Below are 22019 nucleotides of genomic sequence, written 5' to 3'. Positions count from 1 at the left end.
CTTTATCATAACCCTGTCTTAGAGTAAAAGGATCTTTAGCCACAGCGCTAGTTCCTTGGCCATGCTTTAGTATCATGTCGCTAATTAAGTGTCCTGACTGCACTCCTGTATTCCCAAAAGATAAAGTGTCAGTAACTTCTTTTGGTGCTAGCTTGGTATTAGCCATGCTTCCTACCTCTTAAACCACATTATACCTATTCTAGACTGTTTAACACAGCCTGCCCAGCTTAGCCTTTCATTTAACAAACATTACAGTAACATGTACCTAATCTTGTTGCAACCAAAATTAGGCAGCACATTTATGAAGGGTTTGCAATAGACCAGTATGGCATGGCACACTAGTTGAAAACCACTATCTTAAAATATTCTTCCCTCTAGATGCCTTGTTTTGTAACTTGAATCCAGCCATTTCTACTCTCCTTTGGTTTTTTTGTGCTGCTGATTTATTTTTCAAATTCTGTATTCTCTTCATAGTTCTATGTTGCCTCCCTATCCCATTGCAGGTGGAATTTTACCTAAACTGCCCAGGCTCTTCAGAAAGCAGTTCTTGACTGTTTCCCTAAGACTTATACCCTCCAAAGAGGAATTCCTTGATTTTAGGGCAGCAAGCCTTATTTCATCTACCACTAGACCCCAGTGATCACCATATTACTCTATTCATTCTGTGGCCTGTTACCCTTCATCTTTCACTCATTTGGAATCCATTTATTCTGGTTTTAACACCTAAACTCTTGTTGTTGTTTTTGAATATAGTATTAAGATGACTGCACTGATTAATTTGAAGAGTATGACATGTTTGAAAGGGCTTGATAGAGAAAAAGGACTGTGCTCTGTAATTTAGAAATCTAAAGCTAGTTATTTCTTCCAGAAATTTGTATCTTATTCACAGCTTTCTCTAATTATTTATAGACAATGTTTGTAACACCAACAACAAAAAGCCACACTTGAATCCCCAAAGTGGAATTGGATTTGTTCTAGAAATCTTAATTTTATATATATAGATATAGATGTAATTTCTCAATACATCTAACTCATAACTTGACAAAGAGAGGAATTACAAAATATGAAGCAATTTTAAAATGGAGAACTAACATATTCTTTATTTCAAAAATATAAGTATGTGTGTGTGTATAGGTATGTGTGTGTATGTGTTTTACTGATGTTTCTCTTTTAAGACCCCATTGGGGGAGGTAACATTGTATGATCTCAGTTTGAAACCTTGCAGAGAAATATCCCAGTGCAGTGGAAACAAAACTCATTGTTCTGGGACTGTTGGTTCTCAAATAAGTAGAAGGGAACCTACCTAGTTCCAAATACAGTGAGTTTCCCATAGGGTGTTTTACCTGGTCTCCAAATGATGGCTTTGGAAAATGTTTATCTTTTCAGAAGCTGCCTTCCCTCTCTCCTTTCTCAGCAGACAACTCTCTGCCACTCATTGAGGACTAACTCCAAGCAAAATCAAAGTGCAGAAAATTTGTCTTTAACAATTCTTGATTTGGATCCTTCTTCTATACCAGTCATCTTTCTGCTGCCCCAGTCAAAATGAGGAATCAATTTAGTACCTTCTGGGGGTGTTTGTATTTCAAGATAAACATCATATTAAAAGTGAAATTTCAAGTTTCAGTGAAATTTTTGGATAGCTAATATTTGTAGCTAAACTCTTGTTCTTAAGATATCTGTAGTTTGTCATATATTTAGTGGCTACATGTCCCAATTTTCCAAGGGCAGTTACAGTTTATTAATACAGTGAAATTATTAATAGAGACCCTTTTTATTCTCTAAATATCCTGGTTTTGGACAATAGATTTTATATTTACCCTAGCCATATGGAAGGTGTTTCTTGTCCCTACCACAGGTATAGCCAAGCAAGTCCGTTTATAGATTAAGAAGCTTTTTCCTTTATTATTGCCATTGTTCTCCAGTTTTCTTAGCCTGTAATAATTTAAACAATTATTTTTCTAAAGATTGTAATTTGTGTAGAACTGACCATTATTGGGGTAACCTATTATAGCTAATCTCATGTGTTTATACCTAGATTCCTCTCTCGGCTGAAGTTTATGGTATAGAGGGAGACATTTTCAGGCTTAAAATCAATGAAGAAGCTCCTCTGAAGCCCAGATATGAAGTTCCTGATGTCCTGACAAGCAAGCCAAGCACTGTCAGGTAAGCCAAGCAATAAGATATCTTAGATAAATCCTCAATGTGATTTTTTTTTTTTAATACCTTGAGTAGTATTATGTGCTTCCTATTTTGTCTGTTCAAAGCTACCATCATTTTCAGTTTTCAGTTATTTGGGGATCAGTTAATTCATTTTGTATATTTTCCATTCTGTTTTCTTTTCATCCACATGTGACTCGTCAGTCCTTTTTAATGGGGAGAGGCAGAACTATTGATCTCTGTCCTACTTCTTAGAAAGAAGCTGTTTGTCATCCAGACTGTGGAAGCAAGTATAAGGAGAGCTATTTAATTTGCTCACTCAAATTAGCAGCAGGGCTCCAGAGATCTAATGCATTAGCCAAACTCCCATGCTTACAGTAATTTATACAGTTGGATTGACTCACTTTTAATTAAGGGTAGTCTCAGAAGTACATTAGATACAGTTTTACTTAGTGTCAGAGGTAAATTAGTAATCAGTGTCTAGGTGAAAAAAAAAATCTTTGGGGACTAAAGCATTTTTCAAATACTTGTAAAATCTTCATCAGTTCTCACCCACACATTCCAGTGATATTTCAACTCGGTTTTGCCTGTTGGATTTATGTTATTTTGTTCCATATAATTTCTCTAAGGAAATATAAAATTATGCCAGATGCTTTGATTTTCACTACATCATTACCATGGTTTTATATAGATTGTTTTTCCATGAAAATCTAATAACAAGGCTGCTAAGACAAATACCATGCTACAGTTGACTTAACAACAGAAATTTATTGGCTCACCATTTTGAGCCTAGGAGAAGTCCAAAATAGAGATGTTAGCAAGGCAATGCTTTCTCTCCAAAGACTGTCATGTTCTGAGGTGTCCTGCTAGAAATCCTTGGGTCCTTGGTTTTTCTGACACATAGCAATGCACACGGCCACATCCTCTCCTTTCCATTGACTTCCAGCTTCTTATTCCTCCATGTGGCTTCTTTTTCATAAAGCCCTCAGTAATAGGATAAGGCCCAATCTCATAAAGTTGGGCCACAATTTGTTATTTGGACTCAGTTATGGAATTTACTGAATGAAGCAGACACACCAGCAATTCTTTGGCACAATGTAGGAGGAATCCATACACTTAGGTAGATAGTTGAAGTGAATTTATGATATGCAGCCAGCTCATTAAATCCCCCAAGAGGACCCCAAAGATGCTGCCTTCATGGAAAAATGCATTGATGAAGGGAACACTTAAAAAGCATTGTGGATGTCTTCTTAAGGCTGGGGAGAATGGTGGGAAATGATGCTATTGAAGTGAGCTCCCTGATTTCAGTGGAGAAGATGAGACTTCAGGTGGCAGAGGACAGGCAGCAGCATTTAATTGCCAGAGGCAGGGTAGACATGGTTCCATAATATGCAGCAGGACCCATATGATAATCAAAATGGTTTAACCCTAAGGGCAGTGAATTCATCATAGGTCCACTGGTCTGAAATGAATGACTAAGATCCTACTTGAAGGAATGACCAAAAGCACTCAGGCTGTATTTGGTGAATACATGAGACAGAGCCTCTCAACCAACCCCAGACAGTGTTAGTTTCCAGATTCTGAGCCTTTGCTTGAAGGGGAAGCCAGGAATCCATGGAGAAGAACTCTTCAAGGACTAACAGGAATATATACTCATCCTCCTAACCTTCCCCAAAGGGTTCTTTGACCATTTACCAAAGTGACTATGCACTGGAGAAAAGGAAATATCTAGACCTTTCACAGATTTTAGGTACTGGCTCTGAGCCAACATAATCCCTGGGCATCCAAAACACAACAGCCCATCTGTCAAAGTGGGGGTTAATGGAAGTCAGGCAATAAATGGATAAATAAAAGTATGACCTGGTTCCATCTCACTGTATACTTAATGGGTCAGTAATCAAATCCATGGTATTCCTCAGTTTCTGAGAATACAATTGGAATGAGAAAGTAAAACAAAATGCTTAGATTCTATGCAGCTGTTTCTAAGCTGTATAAACCAAGGTAGTAATAACTTTAATAATAATAGTTAACATTTATTGACAGTTTATTATATGTCAAACAGTGTGCCAAGTGTTTTACATGCATGATGTCATTTAATTCTCTCAAAAAACTCTATTTGTTTTTTTCTTAATTATTTCTACTTTACAGTTGGGGAAACTGAGACCTAGAAAGGCTAATTAACTTGTCCATAGTTACACCCTGGTGCTTGGTAGAGCAATGTTCACTCCCAGGCTCTCTTACTCCAAAGCCCATGCTCTTGTTGTCAGCTCTGTACTGTCTTATTTATGCTATGTTACTTGATTATTGATTTACTAATTAATTACTTTAAATTGAGAATCACATAGAGCCAAGTAAATCTATAAAATTTATTTTCTCTTCCTGTTTCATATTTTAGACTAATTTCATGCTCAGGGGATGCAGACAGTCTGGTATTGGCATATGGAAAAGGAGATCTGAAGTTTCATGTCACAGCAAACCCATTCAAGATAGACTTGGTATCTGCAGAAGAGGTTGTGATGAGCATAAACTCCTTAGGCCAATTATACTTTGAGCACCTACAGATTCCTCCAAAACAAAGGTATTTATTTACATTACTTGATGCTTAAAGAACTTAAAACCTGTTTATGAATACCAGTTGCGTGAATAGATAACATCACCATAAAAAATTGGTTTGTCTAGAGAGTGCAGTCAACCGTGATGGCAGCATAAGAGGCTCGAGGGTTCTCTTCCCCCACAAAATATTTGAACAACTAACAAAAACTGGCAGAGTCATCCTTCTCAAAACTCCTGAAAACAGTTACAGGGTCGCAATAGCTGGGCAAGCACTGAATCAAGAAAACAGCTTGAAAAACAGTAGGAGAGGGGAAGATGGCAGAGTAGGTGAGGTGGAACAGGCTTCTCCTCCGTCAGAGTAACTAGAAAGGGCCAGAGGACACCAGGGACCGCAGTTTCAGGGTGTGACCGGCCATGGAGTGTCCCCCACAGTATGTGGATGGGACACCTGACAAAAACAGAGGAGAAATGGTGGCTGGAAGGACACAGTGAGTGTGTTCCCCATCCGGACCACCCCCTCCCACCCCAGGCCAGCAGCAGCAAAACACCACCAGGCAAGGGAATTAGCAGTGTCTCTCTACTCCCATTCACCTACCTTGACAATTTCCTGGGGCGTGATCCTCCACAGCCAGACATTGGGGAGCTTCTGTGAGGGAACCTGGTGGGCAGTGATTGTCTTCCCCCATGTAAGTCGGGTGGTGAGGGGGGGGAGTGCAACAGCGAGAAGTGGGGAAGGGAGAGGCACCATACTGGCTATCATCCCAGGCACATACTGCACATCCCAGGCAGAGAACCGGCAGGCAGGGCCCACATCTCACCTGCGGGGCACCCTTGATCAGGCTCCCTGCCTACCTGCTTGGGTCCCACTTTGCAGCCCCAGGACCCGGATTCCCCAGCACACACAGTGATCCAGTACACTGATTGGTTCTCCATCCAGTTTGGACTCTGCCTCCCCACACAGAAGTTCAGGGAAGACCTGCTTGAGAATGCCATCAGCTGGTTGGTTAGGGAAACTGCACTCTAGCAAGCTGTATCTCAAGAGTGCCACCTGTGGTGGGTTAGGGAAACTGCAGTCCAGCAAGCTGTATCTCAAGAGTGCCACCTGCTGGTAGGATTGGGAAACTGCACTCCACCAAACCAAATTATATATACTCAATTGATTCTGCACTTTCCTGAATAACCCTATCAAGACAAGCAAATGCCCTGAAGCACTTGAAGGATACAGAAGATATGGACAAGCCAAACAAACAAATTTTGCTAATGCTGCCTTTTCACAAAACACCAGAAATGGATTGGCTTTTATAAAGGGGGTTTATTTGGTTATAAGGTTACAGTCTTAAGTCCATAAAGTGTCCAAGATAACGCATCACCAATTGGATACCTTCCCTGAAGGATGGCCAATGGTGTCCGGAAAACCTCTGTTAGCTGGGAAGGCACGTGGCTGGGTCTGCTTCAAAGTTCTGGTTTCAAAATGGCCTTCTCCCAGGACATTCCTCTCTAGGCTGCAGCTCCTCAAAAATGTCACTCTTAGTTGCTCTTGGGGTGTTTGTCCTCTCTTAACTTCTCCAGAGCAAAAGTCTGCTTTCAACGGCCATCTTCAAACTGTCTCTCATCTGCAGCTCCTCTCTCAGCTCCTGTGCATTCTTCAAAGTGTCCCCCTTGGCTGTAGCAAGCTCGTTCCTTCTGTCTGAGCTTATATAGTGCTCTAATAAACTAATCAAGGCCCACACTGAATGGGCAGGACCACAACTCCATGGGAATTATCTAATCAGAGTTATCACCTACAGTTGGGTGGGTCGCATCTCCATGGAAACACTTCAGTCAAAGAATTACAATCTAATCAACACTAATACTCTGTCCACACAAGATTGCATCAAAGATTATGGCATTTTGATGGACATAATACATTCAAACTGGCACAGAGCGTAAAGAATAATTTGCAAGAGAAAATAAAAAAACAGTGGATCTTATGGAAATAAAAGATACTGCTGACCAAATTGAAAATACTCTTCAGACACCTAACACCAGATTTGAAGAGTTCAATCACACAGCTACTTGAGCAAATAAACAAATTCAGCAGAGTCGTGGGGTATAAGATTAATGCACATAAGTCAGTAATGTTCCTATACACTAGTAATGACCTAACTGAAGAGGCAATAAAAAAAAAAAAATTCCATTCATAATAGCAACTAAAAAAATCAAGTACCTAGGAATAAACTTAACCAAGAACATGAAAGACCTCTACATAGAATACAAAATTTTACTAAAAGAAATTAAAGAAGGGCCTAAATAGGTGGAAAAATATTCCATGCTCATAGATAGGAAGACTAAATATTGTTAAGATGTCAGTTCTACCCAAACTGATCTATGGATTCAACTCAACTCTAATCAAAATTCCAGCAACCTACTTTGCAGACTTGGAAAAGCTAGTTATCAAATTATTTGGAAGGGAAAGGATCCTCGAATTGCCAAAAACATCCTAAAAAAGAACAAAGTGGGAGGACTTACACTTCCAGACTTTGAAGCCTACTATAAAGCTACAGTGGTCAGAACAGCATAGTATTGACATAAAGAGACATATTGACCAAAGAGACTTATTGAGAGTTCAGAAATAGATCCCCAGATACACGGTCAACTGATTTTTTATAAGGTCCCCAAATCCACCAAACTGGGACAGAACAGTCTCTTCAACAGATGGGGCTGGAAGAACTAGATAGCCATAACAAAAAGAATGAAAGAGGACCCCTACCTCACACCTTATACAAGAATTAACTCACAGTGGATTAAAGACCTCGATATAAGAGACAGTACCATAAAACTCCTAGAAGACAATGTAGGGAAACATCTTCAAGACCTAGTATTGGGAGGTTGCTTCTTAGACCTTACACCCATAGCACGAGCAATGAACAAAAATTAGATACATGGGAACTCCTCAAAATCAAAAGCTTCTGTACCTAAAAGGAATTTGTCAAAAAGGTAAAGAGGCAGTCAACTCAATAGGAGAAAATATTTGGAAACCATGTATCTGATAAGAGACTATATCTTGCATATATAAAGAAACCCTACAACTCAACGACAATAGTACAGATAGCCCAATTATAAAAACAGTAGGAGAACCTCAAAGCACCTTTGTGGGTTTTTTCCCCAACCTCTCTCCAGCACTGTGTGGACTTGGCCTGCACTCCCATTTTGGGTTCCTGGTCTTGATCCAGTCAGAGCAGAGTAACCCTTGTGCATATCAGTGTCAATCTGTCAAGTCATTACCTGAAAGACTGAACCGGGAAACTTATCTCAGGCTCACTCTCCCAGAACTTACCTTCCAGGAAGAAGCAGCTTTTGGACAGCTAAAGCAATGTAGGAAACAATTAAGACCTAAGTGGCCTGGGGCAAAGGATTATTTATTCTAAGTCATACACTACAGAACCCAGGAGGGGGAGGGAGTATTCCATGGGGGGTATGGGAAACATTCAAATTCCTGTAAATGGAGCAATTCCTAAGGCCACAAACCAAGCACAAGCCCAGGACAAGACCCAGGCTCAGAAAGACAGAGAACCCTGCACTTTACATATGTCTTGGGCTGATTTTCTCTATAGAAGGACTAAACTCTGAGGGAGAGCATCAGTCCATAAAGAACCAACTTACAAGGGGGTTTTATGTATTGGTTTGGTTTTGTTAGCTCCTGGCACTCCAGGAAATCTCTGTTGTGTCACTAGGTAGATAGAAATGTAGGGAACAAACAGCCCAGGGACTAAATCCTAGAGTTAATACTTTGAAATACCAAATGTACCCTGTGAAAGAAAAGATTACAAGACAAAGAAACAGGAAATGATGCCTATCCAAAAGAAAAAGATAAAAATCCTGAAATCATCATTAAAGAAGACTAGACTTTGATGTATTGGACAAAGACTTTTTTTTTTTTTAATGATTCTCAGTATGCTCAAGAAGATAAAGGAAAACACAGGGAAAGAACAAAAGGATATCAGGTGTGATGGTTAGGTTCATGTGTCAACTTGGCCACGTGATGGTGTCCAGATGTCTGGTCCAGCAAGCACTGGCCTAACCATTACTGCAAGGACATTTGTGGCTGGTTAGTAAACCAGATGGCTGGTTTATTAAATCATCAGTCAGTTGGCTGCAGTTGTGATTGATTGCATCTATGAAGGGAATGAGAGAATTCAATCAGGTGGATTTAATTCAATCAGTTGAAGACTTTCAAGCAAGACAGGTAGGACCTTCACCACTTCTTCGGGTAGCCAGAGAAGCATTTCCTGAGGAGTTCATTGAACACCTTCATTGGAGTTGCCAGTTTGCTTAGACAGAAACGCTCTGGGAGAAACAAGCAGAGAAGCTAGGATATGTAATCCAGAGTTTGCCCCTGGGAGAAGTTAAGAGAGACAGAAGCCCTGAGACTTTTGGAGAAAGCTACGGAAACCAGAACCTAACCCTGGGAGAGGACCAGCAGACTCCAGCTATGTGCCTTCCTGTGTAACAGAGGATCCCCAGGTGCCATCGACCTTTCTTCAGAGAAGGTATTGTCCTATTGATGCCTTAATTGGGACATTGTCATGGCCTTAGAATTATAAATTTGTGAACTAATAACCCCATTGTAAAAGCCAATCTATTTTTGGTATTTTGCATTCTGGCAGCTTTAGCAAACCAAAACAGTAATGGATGGTGGTAATGATAGCACAACATTGTGAATGTAATAAACACCACTCAATTATATGTGTGTGTTTGGTTAAAAAAAGGAGAAATTTTAGGTTGTATATTTGTTCTTAGAATAAAAATTTTTTTAAATCTTAGAACTGTGCCACACAGTGAACTCTAATGTAAATTATGAACTGTAGTTAATAGTACAACTATTATAATATTCTTTAATCAATTGTAACAAAAGTGCCACAGTAATGCAAAATGTTAATAATGGGAGATATATGGGAACTCTGTATTTACTGTATGATTTTTCAGTAAACCTACAACTTCTTTAATAAAAAAGTTATTTTATAAAAATTGGTTTGCCTGATTTGCTGGAGTATTGTTCTGAAAAATTTCACCTTTTATTTAGCCTGTGCAGATGAATTCAGGCTTGATGACAAGAAGGATTCCTGAGCTTCTGTGAATGTGACACTCTTAACATGTGTTATGTGTTTGCCTGGTGCCATCCTCTATCCTCCACATCCCTCCAAAAAGTACTGTATTGACTTAATAAATGTTCAGGTGAACTAAAATATCTTCAGAGTTTCACCTCATTCCTTATAATAACATGAGTTACCTTAGACTTGAATAGTTCTCTGGGAAATTTTCGGAGACCAACCACTTGATCAAAGCTGTTTGGGAGTGGGGAGAGGGACACATGAATTGGGAGGTGGTGATGAAGGGGGCAGTTCTTCCATTTTTTATAATGTTGCTTTTAAATATTCCAGTCTGTGATTGTGATCTGTTTTTTATCAAAATTAATGGACATATCATATATCTGGAGAAAGCGTTCAACATTCATTTTCCCCACATAGTGATATTTTTCTGGGTTTCAGCTTATTCAGTTTTTAAATTTTAATTAAAAGTGTCTTATTTTCTTCTTGCAAAGAGAAGAACATAATATGTTTATGCATTCTCAAAAATTGAAATGAAATTCATCATCATTATACAAAATTCTATCACTCACCATGAATGAAACTACTTTATTTTTAAAACAGAGCTACCAAAGGAAAAATGAGAATGATGTACCAGTTGACACCTCTCAGGTAATCCAGTTTAAGAAATTTATCTTTTTTTATCTTCTTCACCATCATATCATTATGTGGCATATAGTGAGTTCTCTTCCTTCCTTCCTCTACAAGCATGTACCTGTCAAACGTCTAGCATGTATAAATGAGAACACTTATTTCTTTTGTTCTCCTTATCTTATTGATTCTTTCATTTATGTGTTCATTCATGTATTCATTCATTTATAAATCCCATACTTTCTGAGTGCCAGCTTTGTGCCAGGCATTGTGCTAAGCAAAAGAGAATCAGTAGTGAATAAAACAAATCCCAAACCTGTCCTGATGGAATTTAGAATCTTTTCAGAAAAACAAACATTAACTAAGTAATTACAAGTGTGAAGAATGTTGCCAAACCTGACCAAGATAAGGGTCAAGAAAGACCTCCCAAAGGAAATAATGTTAAAGCTGAAACCTGAAGCTTGAGGTTTTGAGATTGGCTAGTCAAAAAGGTGGGGAAAAGAATATTCCAGGTAGAGGAACTGTGTAATCAAAGAACCCAAGATAGGAAAAAGCACATTTGAAGAAGTGAAAAAATAAATTCTTTTAGCTGAGAAAAAGGGGAAGAATGAGAAGGGTGGTGTGTATTGAGGCTAGACAGAGAGGCAGGGCAATTGTGTGGAAGGTCTGGTATTCTTTTAAACAGGTATTGTTGAGCCACCTCCTATATGCCATGCACTGTTCAAGGAATTGTTGATACATCATTGAACAAATCAAAGCCTCTTTTATCATGGAGCTTACATTCTTTTAAGCCATGTTAGGCTTTTTTGGACTTTAAATTCTAAGAACAAGGAAAACTGTGGAAGGTTTTTAAGCCGCAGACAGACTTGGTCAAATTTCTGTTTTTTAAAGATGATTTTAGCTGCACCATAGAGAATGGACACTCCAGAAGTTTTCTCCTTCATCCAGCTCCATATGTATCTTTATAGGAGCTCTGATTGTAGCTATGAGCACCAGAAATTGTTATATATATATGTGTTTGTGTGTGGTGTGTTGTGTATATATATATATATATAATATATATATATTTTTTTTTTTTTTTTTTTTTTTTCTCAGTGCAGTAAGGACAAATGCTTCTTCCTCTTGTTGACATGGACCCATACTGATGAGCATGAGAGAGAGAACAGTTTTTCCATTTCCAAATAAAGCACATAAGGGCAACTAAGACATTGCCTTACAAAGTTTGTGACCATAGTCAAATCAGCTTTTGGGAGCCAACCTATTGAGAGCCATGAGTGTAGTGATCTTTTTACAGCCAAGAAAAGTTTAATGCTTAACAAAAGTACACACTTGTAGAGGGTAAGCGGAGGCATCCCAAAGGAGGAGACGCACTCCAGGGTGGGATTCCTGCATTATAAGGACTGGAGGGGCCCCTCTCTTTTGATTATGCTAATGAGGGATTGATGAGCTATTTTCATTGGTTCTTTTCAGGGCGCCGACCTGAGTGAGGACTAGGCATGCAGTGTCAAAAGAAACTTCTTGTTATGGGTCTTGGGGTCACTCTCCCCCCTTCCTTCCTTATCTAATTGCCTCATTCCCCTATTAGAGAATTCAGTCCCTAAATCTTAAGGGCTGAAGAGGGTAGGTCAAGTCTCCTATAACTGCTTCCTGCTGAAAGAGGGGGCATTGTCCCTGCTTATAATGGGAGCGGAATTCTCTAGCTATCATATCTAACAATTCTTCTGGGAGGCTTTGGGGGTTTTTGCATCTTTCTTGTTCTTGCGTGACCCTTTAGTTGTCTACATCTTATAAGGGAGACCGATCTGTACTGTGACTCATGCTGTTACTGTCGAGGTGCGTCATTCTAAGAGAGAGAGACAAAAGCCCACAAAGCCAAGGAAAACTAGGATGGCTAGCCCCATTAAACAGAAAAGGATGGAGCAAAGAATGGCACTTATCCTGGATGGCAGAAATTGAATAAATCAAATGGAAGGCCTTGGGACTCGGGGGACAATCGAGTGGGCTGGTCTCTAAGGGAGTTAATATCCTATGTTAACTTTGAGCTCTGATTAATATGAAAACAACAGTCCTTTCCCAGGAATGCACATGTTCCTCCATGGGCTGCTTAAAGGGCATTTAGGGCTCCTCTGTTTTGGAGGATGACACCAACTAACAAACTTACCTGGAATTGAAGAAGGGCTAAAGTGGAGGCTGTTCATTTGATATGCTAGTGAATAGTTCAAGGGAGAGATTATGGTGGATCCACTCTGCGTGGACTATTCCTGTGGCTTCAGTAGCTACAGCTTCCCCAATGCCGATGGTAGCGAGGAGTAGGATTAGGAATGGGACTGCTCTTCGACTGCAGTTTGGGATAACAGGTTGGGAGCTGGGAGTGGAAACGGCTCATTTCTACCGTTAAACTTGAGTACTGGGGCCACATATACTAAAGTGCATGTCCCTGACCACCATGGGGGTAGATTAAGATAGGTTTTATGCCCACAAAAGAAGAATACTCCTTGGAGTCTAGAGAGACAGTGAATGTTAGATTGCCTGCTGGTCCAGATGAGGTACTGCTGGTGGCTGGTATGGCCAGCTGGAGTTCTTTTCACTCATGGATGATCTGTGCTCCATTGCATGCTGAAAGACAGGGCCCTAGGAAGTTGTTGTTAGAGTCGAATATGATGCCTTGATTTTTATCCCAGACCATTCCCAGCGTTCCTGTCAGGTGGTCATAGATTTTTATGCAAGCCTTGGACACAAAAGTCTGAAGATAACATGGGAGATTTGGATCTGTCTCTTGGCTAACCCTGGCAGAAACTGGGTTGACCTCACCCCAGGAGTGAGTGACAGTTTTCCCTAGGAGTGTAATTTTCCTGGGGAACTTAGAGATGGTGAGTATGTGCCCCTTGTCATATATGATAGTGCCTTCTTTCTGGTGGATAGTATTGTGGCCAGTGTTGATAGTGACAGAGGTGGGGTCCTCAGTGATCTAAAAGATGTAGTTGCAGAGTGATGGATTAAGGCTCTTTAGATCTACTTGATTGGGATGTATGGAGTTAGCATATAAGCGGAAGGTTACTGTCTTTACTAGGAGTGATATGTGGGTACTTGTGGATAGAATACCTTCAACAGGCATAGCAGGAAGTGCTGGGGTGATGTTGGATTTCTCCAGGAGATAAAGGAGGTAATCAAGAGCATGCGGCGACCCTGCAAAGGGATTTATTAGCTTCATGTGTAGCTGAGGGGTATAGGTGGACAGAGACCTAGAGTTTCACATCAGCGGGCCACGCCTCAGACTGCCCAGAATGAGGGACACATATCTAGCAGGAGGATAGATTAAAGAGATCAGCTGCATGCTGGACAACGCTAAGTTAAGGTTGAGTCTGCATGTGAGTAAAAAGAAGGTAAAGGATGTATATAAAGCCTAAGGCTTGTAGGATATCCTTGCCTAGTAGAGGGGTTGGGCACCCAAGGACTACAAAGAACTCATGACTTAAAAGAACATCCCCTATTCTACAACTTAAGGGTGATGTGAAGCAATTGGTTCTTGGATTCCATCTACCATGGTGCAAGTCTTTGAGGATAGAGCTCCAGAGTGATAGCTAAGGACAGAGTTAAGTGGCTCCTGTGTTAATAAACAATGTTCTTACCTGCCACATCAAGGGTCACCTGAGGTTCCTCCATGGTAATGGTCAGCTAAGAGTTGGGAGCCATGTGGGATCTCGGGCCTCCTCAGTCTTTGTTCAGGGTCATCCCTGGTACAGGATTTCTCCTCTTCTCCCTTCGGAGCCGGGGACAGTCCCTTTTCCAGTGACCCTCTTGTTTGTACTGAGGGCTGGGTCCCAGTGGTCCCTCCAGGCCAGGACATTTTCTATTCCAATGTCCTGATTTCCTACATTTAAAACAGCTGCTTTCTGAACCATCCAACCTGTAGGGTGACCCTGAGGGTGGAGGGCGCTGTTTACGGCTGCTGCTATCAAGTGAGCCTGCCTTTTGTCCTGTTGCCGACCCCTTTGGGCTCTTTCCAGTTCTTCAACTCTGTCTATATTATTAAAAACACTAAAGGCAGGGTCTAGCATTTGAATAAAGGGAGTCCATGGTCCCATAGCCAATTTTTGCAGTTTCCTCTGAATATCTGAGTATGATTGGCTAATAAAATCAGTCCTTAATAAAATCTGCCTTTCCTTGGAGTTGGGGTCTATGTTGGTATATTTCTTCAAGGGTCGCTATTAGGGACTGCAGTAGCTCTTACTGGATACTGGTTTGGCTGGGCTGCCACCAGATTATCTGCATGGGCTTGGGCTTCTGCCTGTATATGGAGTTTTTCCTCCAGGGTACAGCAGGTGGATATGAAGATGTGAATGTCTCCCCAGGTAAGGTCAGAGGAGAGTGAGAGAGACTGAAATTCCATGGTGAATTTGGCTGGGTCTTCTGAAGAGTGCCCTAATTTTTGTTTACATTGGGCCAGGTCAGTCACAGAAAATGACACATGTACCCAGATGGCCCCAGCATCTCCATTTGCCACCTCCTGGAGAGGGAGAAGTTTGTCAGGAGGAGAGTGGTAGGAGGTTGCACTCCTGGTAATTCTGGCAGGACTTCTCTGCCCCAGTCTTAGAGAGGGAGAGCTGAAGGGCTGGGGCTGGGGGACAGTGGGAGGGTGCTTGGCAGCCTCATGGACCACTAAGGGAGCAGCCTCAGGGTTTGCAGGAGGGGTTCCCATGTTAGCGGGAGGTGTGCTTAAGAGCGGGTTGCCTAGAATGTCTGCTTGAGTGTCATGAGAGATGTAGGCGTAACACAGGCATCAGGTCCCTTGCAAATTAGCGTTTTGGTAAAGGGTCATGAAGGCCTGGAGTATGGATTCTCAGTCTTCTTTTCTTCTCAAGTCTTCCTCTTGTCTTCTGCAAAAGAGGTCTAGTTTCAGAATGGTGTTAAACCTTAGGGTGATGTTTTTTTGGCCAAACTTCTCTATCTTCTAATTTATACTGGGGGCAAGCTGTGTTGCAGAAGGAAATTAGCTTCTTCCTCTTTAGGCCAAGCTGGAATGTGTCCCAGTGTTTCAGGAGACATCCAAGGGGAGAGTTGGGTAGGGATAGAAGAATTACCTATGTTTTGCTGTTCTGCTGGTTTTGTCTCTGTCTATGAAAGGGAGAAAAAGAGAGAAGGACAGAATACGAGGAGGGTATTAAGGAGAAGTGGGTCTTCACAGAAGGCTCCCGATTGAGTCTCTTTGAGAAACACAAGCCTGGTCCTAGACTCAGAGTCCTGGGTCAGTTTGACTTGCCAGACGCGATCTCTGGACATCCCCAGAGATCCACCATTGCCCAGGAGTCACGTGGCTCATAAGTAGGTGAGCACAGGATAGGAAGTCCTCACCATAGGAGAACTCATCCCCAAAGGGAGTCTTCAAAGGTATTTGGGTAGTTCTCTAGACAGTATAGAAGGTTATGGAGGGACTGTGTCTTGTGAGGGGTGGAAGTCTGATGCCGTGTAAATGTGAACCATAAATTAGGTCCCTGGCTGGACTGGGAATCCAGAAAAGTAGGAGGTGCCTAAAGAAACATCCAGCATCCAACGAGAGGGTCATCTAAGCCTTGTAAATGTGACATCCATAGCCTGGAATAAAAACATCCTGTCCTGGGACTCCCACACAGGCAGCAGAGCCCAGCCCCCCCCCCCACCCTCCCGAGTTATGAGTGGGACAGTGGAAGCCCCACAGGTGACAGAAGAATTCCCTTGTACTTGACCCCAGAACAAAGGTCAAATCCCCAGGCGAAAAAAGGGCGAGTATCATAGAGTGTGAAAGTGTTAAAGAAAGGCTAAGGCATAGCACATAGACAGACCAGCAAATTCCTGCACAACTGGACTGGGGCTCCTCCAATCAAACCCCAAAGAACACAGTCAGCCTTTACTCATTTAACCCTTGAAGCTACACGGTGCCAGGAGCTTGTCCTCCACCACCCTCCGAGGAAGAAGGGAGCTATGGTCAAACACGCGTGCTGAGATTATGTTCTGTGGGTGGAGAAGAGAGGAGGACAAAGACAGAGCAACATTCTGGCACTGCTGGGGATTTAAATGATGAATCAGTGGGAAATACTACCCCCACTGTAGCCAAGCCCTCTGCTTCCTCCTCATATCCAATATAATTGTTCAAGAGAAAAAAGGATATAATGTTTAATTATCGCTAGGATAAATTTCCTATTAGGCAAAGCAAGAGGGGGGCAATTGTTCTTTCTTTCTTTTCTTTTTTTTTTTTTTTTTTTTGCTGTCAAAGTGTTCCCTGGCATGTGAAAGGACATAATTCTTCCCAAAGCCAGAACCAGTTGAGTTAAGGAATAAGCACCATTGTCTGAATGTCTTTCCCTCCAACCCTTTATTTGTATTAGATCTCAACACTGAATGTATAAAACTTGTCTTAAGTTGATCCTGTACACTCAGGCTTCCTGTTTCTTTTTTAGTGAAGCTTATTTTCAAGGTCCTCAGCATATTTGTATAGTTGCTTACCTGATATAAATGCAATATTAATGCCTCTAAAGTATGAATCTATGCCAAAGATCACCTTTTGTTTTACTAAAGATTACTTAGAGGAAATTAAAAAAAAAAAAAATCTTATTTACTTTCCAAGTTCTTCCAGTGTTTTCAGACAATGTTTTACAGTTTGTGCCAGATGTGGGTTTTTGTTTGTTTGTTTGTTTTTTTCAATATCAGTGCTCAAGACATAGTAAATTAAAAAAAAAAAAGGAGGCATGGTCCCTTCATGATTGCCAAGTTTGATGCCAGAGAGCCCCCAGGAGTTCTCAGAGAGGTCAAGACCTCAACCAGGGACTAAGACTGTGACAGTTCTTGATTTAGTCACAGGAAAGAATTCAAGGACTAGTCAATGTGTACAGCCAAGAAAAGTTTAACACGTAGTAAAAGTACATGCTTGAAGAAGGTAAGAGTCAGCATTCCCCAAAGGAGGAAAAGCCAATGTAGTGATTTTGAGTCATAGACACCTTTGCAAGAATCTCATGGAAACTATGACCTATCTCCTTAGAAAAAAGATCCATACTGTGTGAGAGTTCACAGCCTCTAAAGTCCATCCTTGAACCCTGGGTTAATATCCCCTAAATTAAGGATTCAGATGTGATTGAGAAAGGTGGAGGTGGGGGAACCCATTCTTACTTTACCGAAGCTTTAATTATAAAGAAACAACCTAGAAATGGTCAAAGAGCTCATTTTAGAGATATGTGTATTTCACACACACACACACTTTTTTAGAAGAACTTTCTTATTCCACTAGGGAAAAAGAGACTTGTAAAGCTGGAAAAGTGTATGGCTCCAGATCAAAAGATTATGGACCTGTGTAATCATTTCCATCCCAGTTGACCTAACTTCTCAAACCAACACCCAGAGTATAGTCAACAGCTTGGCTAATTGGAGCAGGGGTAAAAATATCCAACTCAGCAAAACAAATCTTTGCCTAGGGTTTCCCAAAACAGACCTAAGTTACTTGGTTCCAAATGTTTTGCCTCTCATGTTTATAAGCAAAGAAAAAAGGGGGGGGGGGGGGCTGGGAATGACGAGAAAATAATACAAGTTCTTCCGTATATGTAAAGACTGAATTTTTTCACAGTGCTTTCACATCATTTTAGCTCATGTAAAGATATTCATGTCCACTATGGTTCATAATGATCATTATTGAAATATATTTAGAATAGACTTCATTTATTAAGTGTATTGACAGCAACTGTTATTCTAAAAGATGAACTCACTTTTTCAGTGTAATTTTTTGATAATCCAGATATACCACATTTGTTGTAGTTTATAAACTCAATTTGTTCCCTTTTTGTTCCTACAGGAATATCAACAGGATCTTGGTCTATGGGAGGAGAAATTCCGAAAATTTGTAGATATCAAACCCAATGGTAATGCTGAAACTGATATAGTAGTAAACAGGTCTTTCCTAAATGGCTAACTGTGTTTATCTAAAAGTCCCTTGAACTTTGCACCTAAACAAATGACTTCCATAAAGTGAACAGAAATCTCAGATTTGGGTCCCCTATCCTCCAGTAATGCATTGCAACAGAGAAATAGAGATTATATGTCTTTTGTGGTGCATGTAAGAGAAGTATAGGCCTCTTGGAGCTTATGGTCTTACTGATTGCACTATCCACTAGATCAGGCATTTACATTTTCTTGCATTCCATTTTTGTAAGAGTAAAGTGACAAGAAAATAAGTTCTAGAGCTCATCAGCTCCAACATCACAGTTGCAACATTCCAGGCCTCCCTCACTCACATGGACAACACACACCCATCTCTGACATTTCTCACTAGGATTAGTGATAGGTGGTGGGATAAGGGGCTTTTATAGTTGGAAAAAATACTCACTTTTCTCTTTCCTCTTCTCTACCCTGTAGAATGACAAACCCTCTCTTAACTCCTTGAGGATAATGATCAGGGCTGACAATATGCCCAACATTTAAAAGTTAGAGGTATCCTCAGGCTCTCCTTTCTGTAACATTGTAATCTTTCCTTACCTTCTCTGTAACACTCCCTTTTCACCAACTCCTACAAATAAAGACTAGATGACATAAATATATTTTACCTAAGATTGAATTTAGGTCAGTGTTATCTCCTGAGTTATTTATATTTTTCCCTTATTTCTAAAATGATTGTTAACAAAAAAGGACTTTGTCTTTGGTTAAAGGAATTTTACATATCTATGATTACAGGGGAGAAGTATGTTGAGTATCTATGAAAGGACCTTCAGGTACCCTGGAAATTACAGGCCCTGAAGGCAGTCACCACCAGACAAGCCTGGCACAAAGAATAAGTGATCAAGCTGAAAACATCCAGTCATTCATCTAGTGAAGATTGAAATTGCTCAATATCCTCTGCTTCCTAAAGCAAAGAAGCATGTCATGTATTTTAGGAAAATTTTGATTAGGATAAAATATCTAAGAATTTTTAACCATGTCTTACAGATGGATAAGAGATTAATTATAAACAAGGACACAGAGAGCTTCAGCAATACAGCTAAGGAAACATAATAAGTGACCAGAACTTTGCCTTATGCATTTTTGTATTCCCCCGTAACACCTTAATGTAACATCTTACGGATAGTCAATACTCCTTATTTGGTGATTTTGTTTACACTCACAGCTAACTGAATCTCTTTTTAATTTATTGTTCTATTGAGATGCAGAACTCAAGTTTGCTGTCCCTACAGGTCCTGCTTCCATTGGTTTGGATTTCTCCTTGCATGGATTTGAGCATCTTTACGGGATCCCACAACATGCAGAATCACACAAACTTAAAAATACTGGGTAAAGTAAAATCAGGAATTCTTGCAGGTGGCTCTGGTTTTGGATTGAAAAAGTTTGAAGTGAACATGTGAGATATCTGAACCAGTGCTAATATATCTGACCTTTTCCTCCTTGATAATGCTTGTTGAAATTTAAGAGCCTCCCTTAGTGATAACTCAGAGCAGTGGTTTTTAATTTTTTTTTTTTGGCAAAACTTAGACAATTTAAAAAACTGTAATGCTGAACCTAAAAATAATAGAGGAAGTAAAAATATGGAGCTGCTGTAGTTGAAGTAGGTATGGAATCTTCAGTACTGCCACTTTTGCCTCTCAAGGCCTGTGGAAACTGCAAGAATGCAGTGTGAAAATCACTGACCTAGAAAAATACTTTTAGCAAATGGGGGCAATGAGCCAAAGAATGGAAAAGTGTGACATCTCACATCGCCTTTGCTTCATTTAGGGAGATCATTTCAGGCTAACACTACTGACATATGCCATCTTAGAGAGAAAGGGAGCCTTAATCAGGAAACCAAAGAGAAACAGAGTCTGATCAAAGTTGCCAAGTTCAGGCTCTGGTTACTTGAAGGTAGGCATGGTGACAAATGAATCAGAAACCCTGCTGCTCTCACACCGGCCTGAGCTCTGTGCCTCTCACCCCAATTCAGTTCCTGATCTTTCCCTGCTCAGCACTGTGGAAGCCTGTTAGGACACCATCCATCTATTTTAGCTGCCCAGAAGTACTCAGAATTTGTCAGCAGAGGCTTATTGTGTACTTGCAATTGTGGAGGATTCACAGGGAACCATCCTTCCCTCACAAGAAATATTCAGAAAAGAGATCTAAAATATGTGATCAGGCATGCTAATTGTCCTAATGAGGGCATGCCATAGGAGTCAGTAGGAAGGTCACATTCACCCAAGTTGGGTCAGGAAACCTTTATGGAAGTGGTGAGAGTTGAGCTTTGAAAGTTGCATGAAACCTAAGTATTTGTGGTGGAGAATGGAGATAGTCTATTCATTGATAATACATTTGTGATGATAATTGATGATAATCCTTATTTGTGTGTTTCAGTGATGGGGATGCTTACCGTCTTTATAACCTGGATGTTTATGGATATAAGATACATGACAAAATGGGTGTATATGGTTCAGTGCCATATCTCATTGCCCACAAACTGGGCAGGACAGTAGGCATTTTCTGGCTGAATGCCTCAGAAACACTAGTGGAGATCAACACAGAGCCTGCAGTAGAGGTGAGCTGTGGATCTTACTGTATGTCATGTTTATACAGGAAACAAAACCACTGCATTGTAGTTGTAGCTCTCGTCTTTGTAGTGGGAATTCTCTGCTACCAAAGGCATTGCAGTGTAAGTAGTGAATACTGATGGATGGGTGTTCCAGGTTAGAGGGAAGTTTTTCAGATTTTCATTTCATTCTTTTTCCAGAGCACACCGACCCAGATGGACTCAGTTGTTAATAAACAAGATGTCAAATCTCAAACTGATGTACGCTGGATGTCAGAGAGTGGAATCATTGATGTTTTTCTGCTGACAGGACCTACACCCTCTGATGTCTTCAGGCAGTACTCCCACCTTACAGGTACTTGGATGTATAGAAGGTCCATTTTCTAGTTCCATTATATTTCCTCTATCCCATGTATATAATTTAATAGTCTATAATTTAATGTTTGTTATACACTGTGCCGGTTTGTATATATTATGTCCCCCAGAAAAAGCCATATTCTTTAATGCAGTCTTGTGAGAGCAGCTTGATTAATCTTTTTGATTAGGGTGTGACCTCTTGATTGAATGTTTCCATGAGATTTGACCCCACCTATTCAGCATAGGTCTTGATTAGTTTACTGGAGTCCTTTAAAAAGAGCCACACAGGCCCATACACTTGCTGATGCTTGGAATTGCTTGGAGATGTTTGGAGATGCTAGCCCCGAGTTTGCTCCAGAGAAGCTAAGAGAGGACAACGATTATATGCACAGGAGCTGAAGAAGCTAAGAGAAACAAGCCCAGAGATGTTTTGGAGAAAGCCGTTTGAAACATAACCTGGGAGCAAGAGAACAGCAGACTCCAGCCATGTGTCATCCCAGCTGACAGAGGTGTTCCAGACACCATCAGCCTTTCTTCAGTGAAGGTATCCTCTTGTTGATGCCTTAGTTTGGACACTTTTATGGCCTCAGAACTGTAAACTTGTAACCTAATAAATCCCCTTTATAAAAGCCAGTCCATTTCTGGTATTTTGCATAACGGCAGCATTAGCAAACCAGAACATATACCATGTAGAATTTACAAACAAATTTTTAAGAAGCTTTTTAAGAATC

General features: G+C 40.6%; 1 protein-coding gene across 1 annotated transcript in view; it reads left to right on the top strand.

Annotated features, from left to right (window-relative positions):
- The window catches only part of GANC (glucosidase alpha, neutral C), a 74091-nt gene that overhangs the window by 11441 nt on the left and 40631 nt on the right, over positions 1-22019 (top strand). Inside the window, exons 5-11 of the mRNA XM_037834218.1 lie at positions 2036-2163; positions 4553-4735; positions 10403-10448; positions 18244-18310; positions 19616-19712; positions 20760-20940; positions 21133-21286. Of these exons, the coding sequence (XP_037690146.1) occupies positions 2036-2163; positions 4553-4735; positions 10403-10448; positions 18244-18310; positions 19616-19712; positions 20760-20940; positions 21133-21286 (856 nt within the window). The remainder of the gene's footprint in view (positions 1-2035; positions 2164-4552; positions 4736-10402; positions 10449-18243; positions 18311-19615; positions 19713-20759; positions 20941-21132; positions 21287-22019) is intronic.

This window comes from Choloepus didactylus, chromosome 4, assembly GCF_015220235.1.
Source record: "Choloepus didactylus isolate mChoDid1 chromosome 4, mChoDid1.pri, whole genome shotgun sequence".
NCBI classification, from domain to species: domain Eukaryota; kingdom Metazoa; phylum Chordata; class Mammalia; order Pilosa; family Megalonychidae; genus Choloepus; species Choloepus didactylus.
This window is presented reverse-complemented; position numbering and strand designations above follow the sequence as displayed.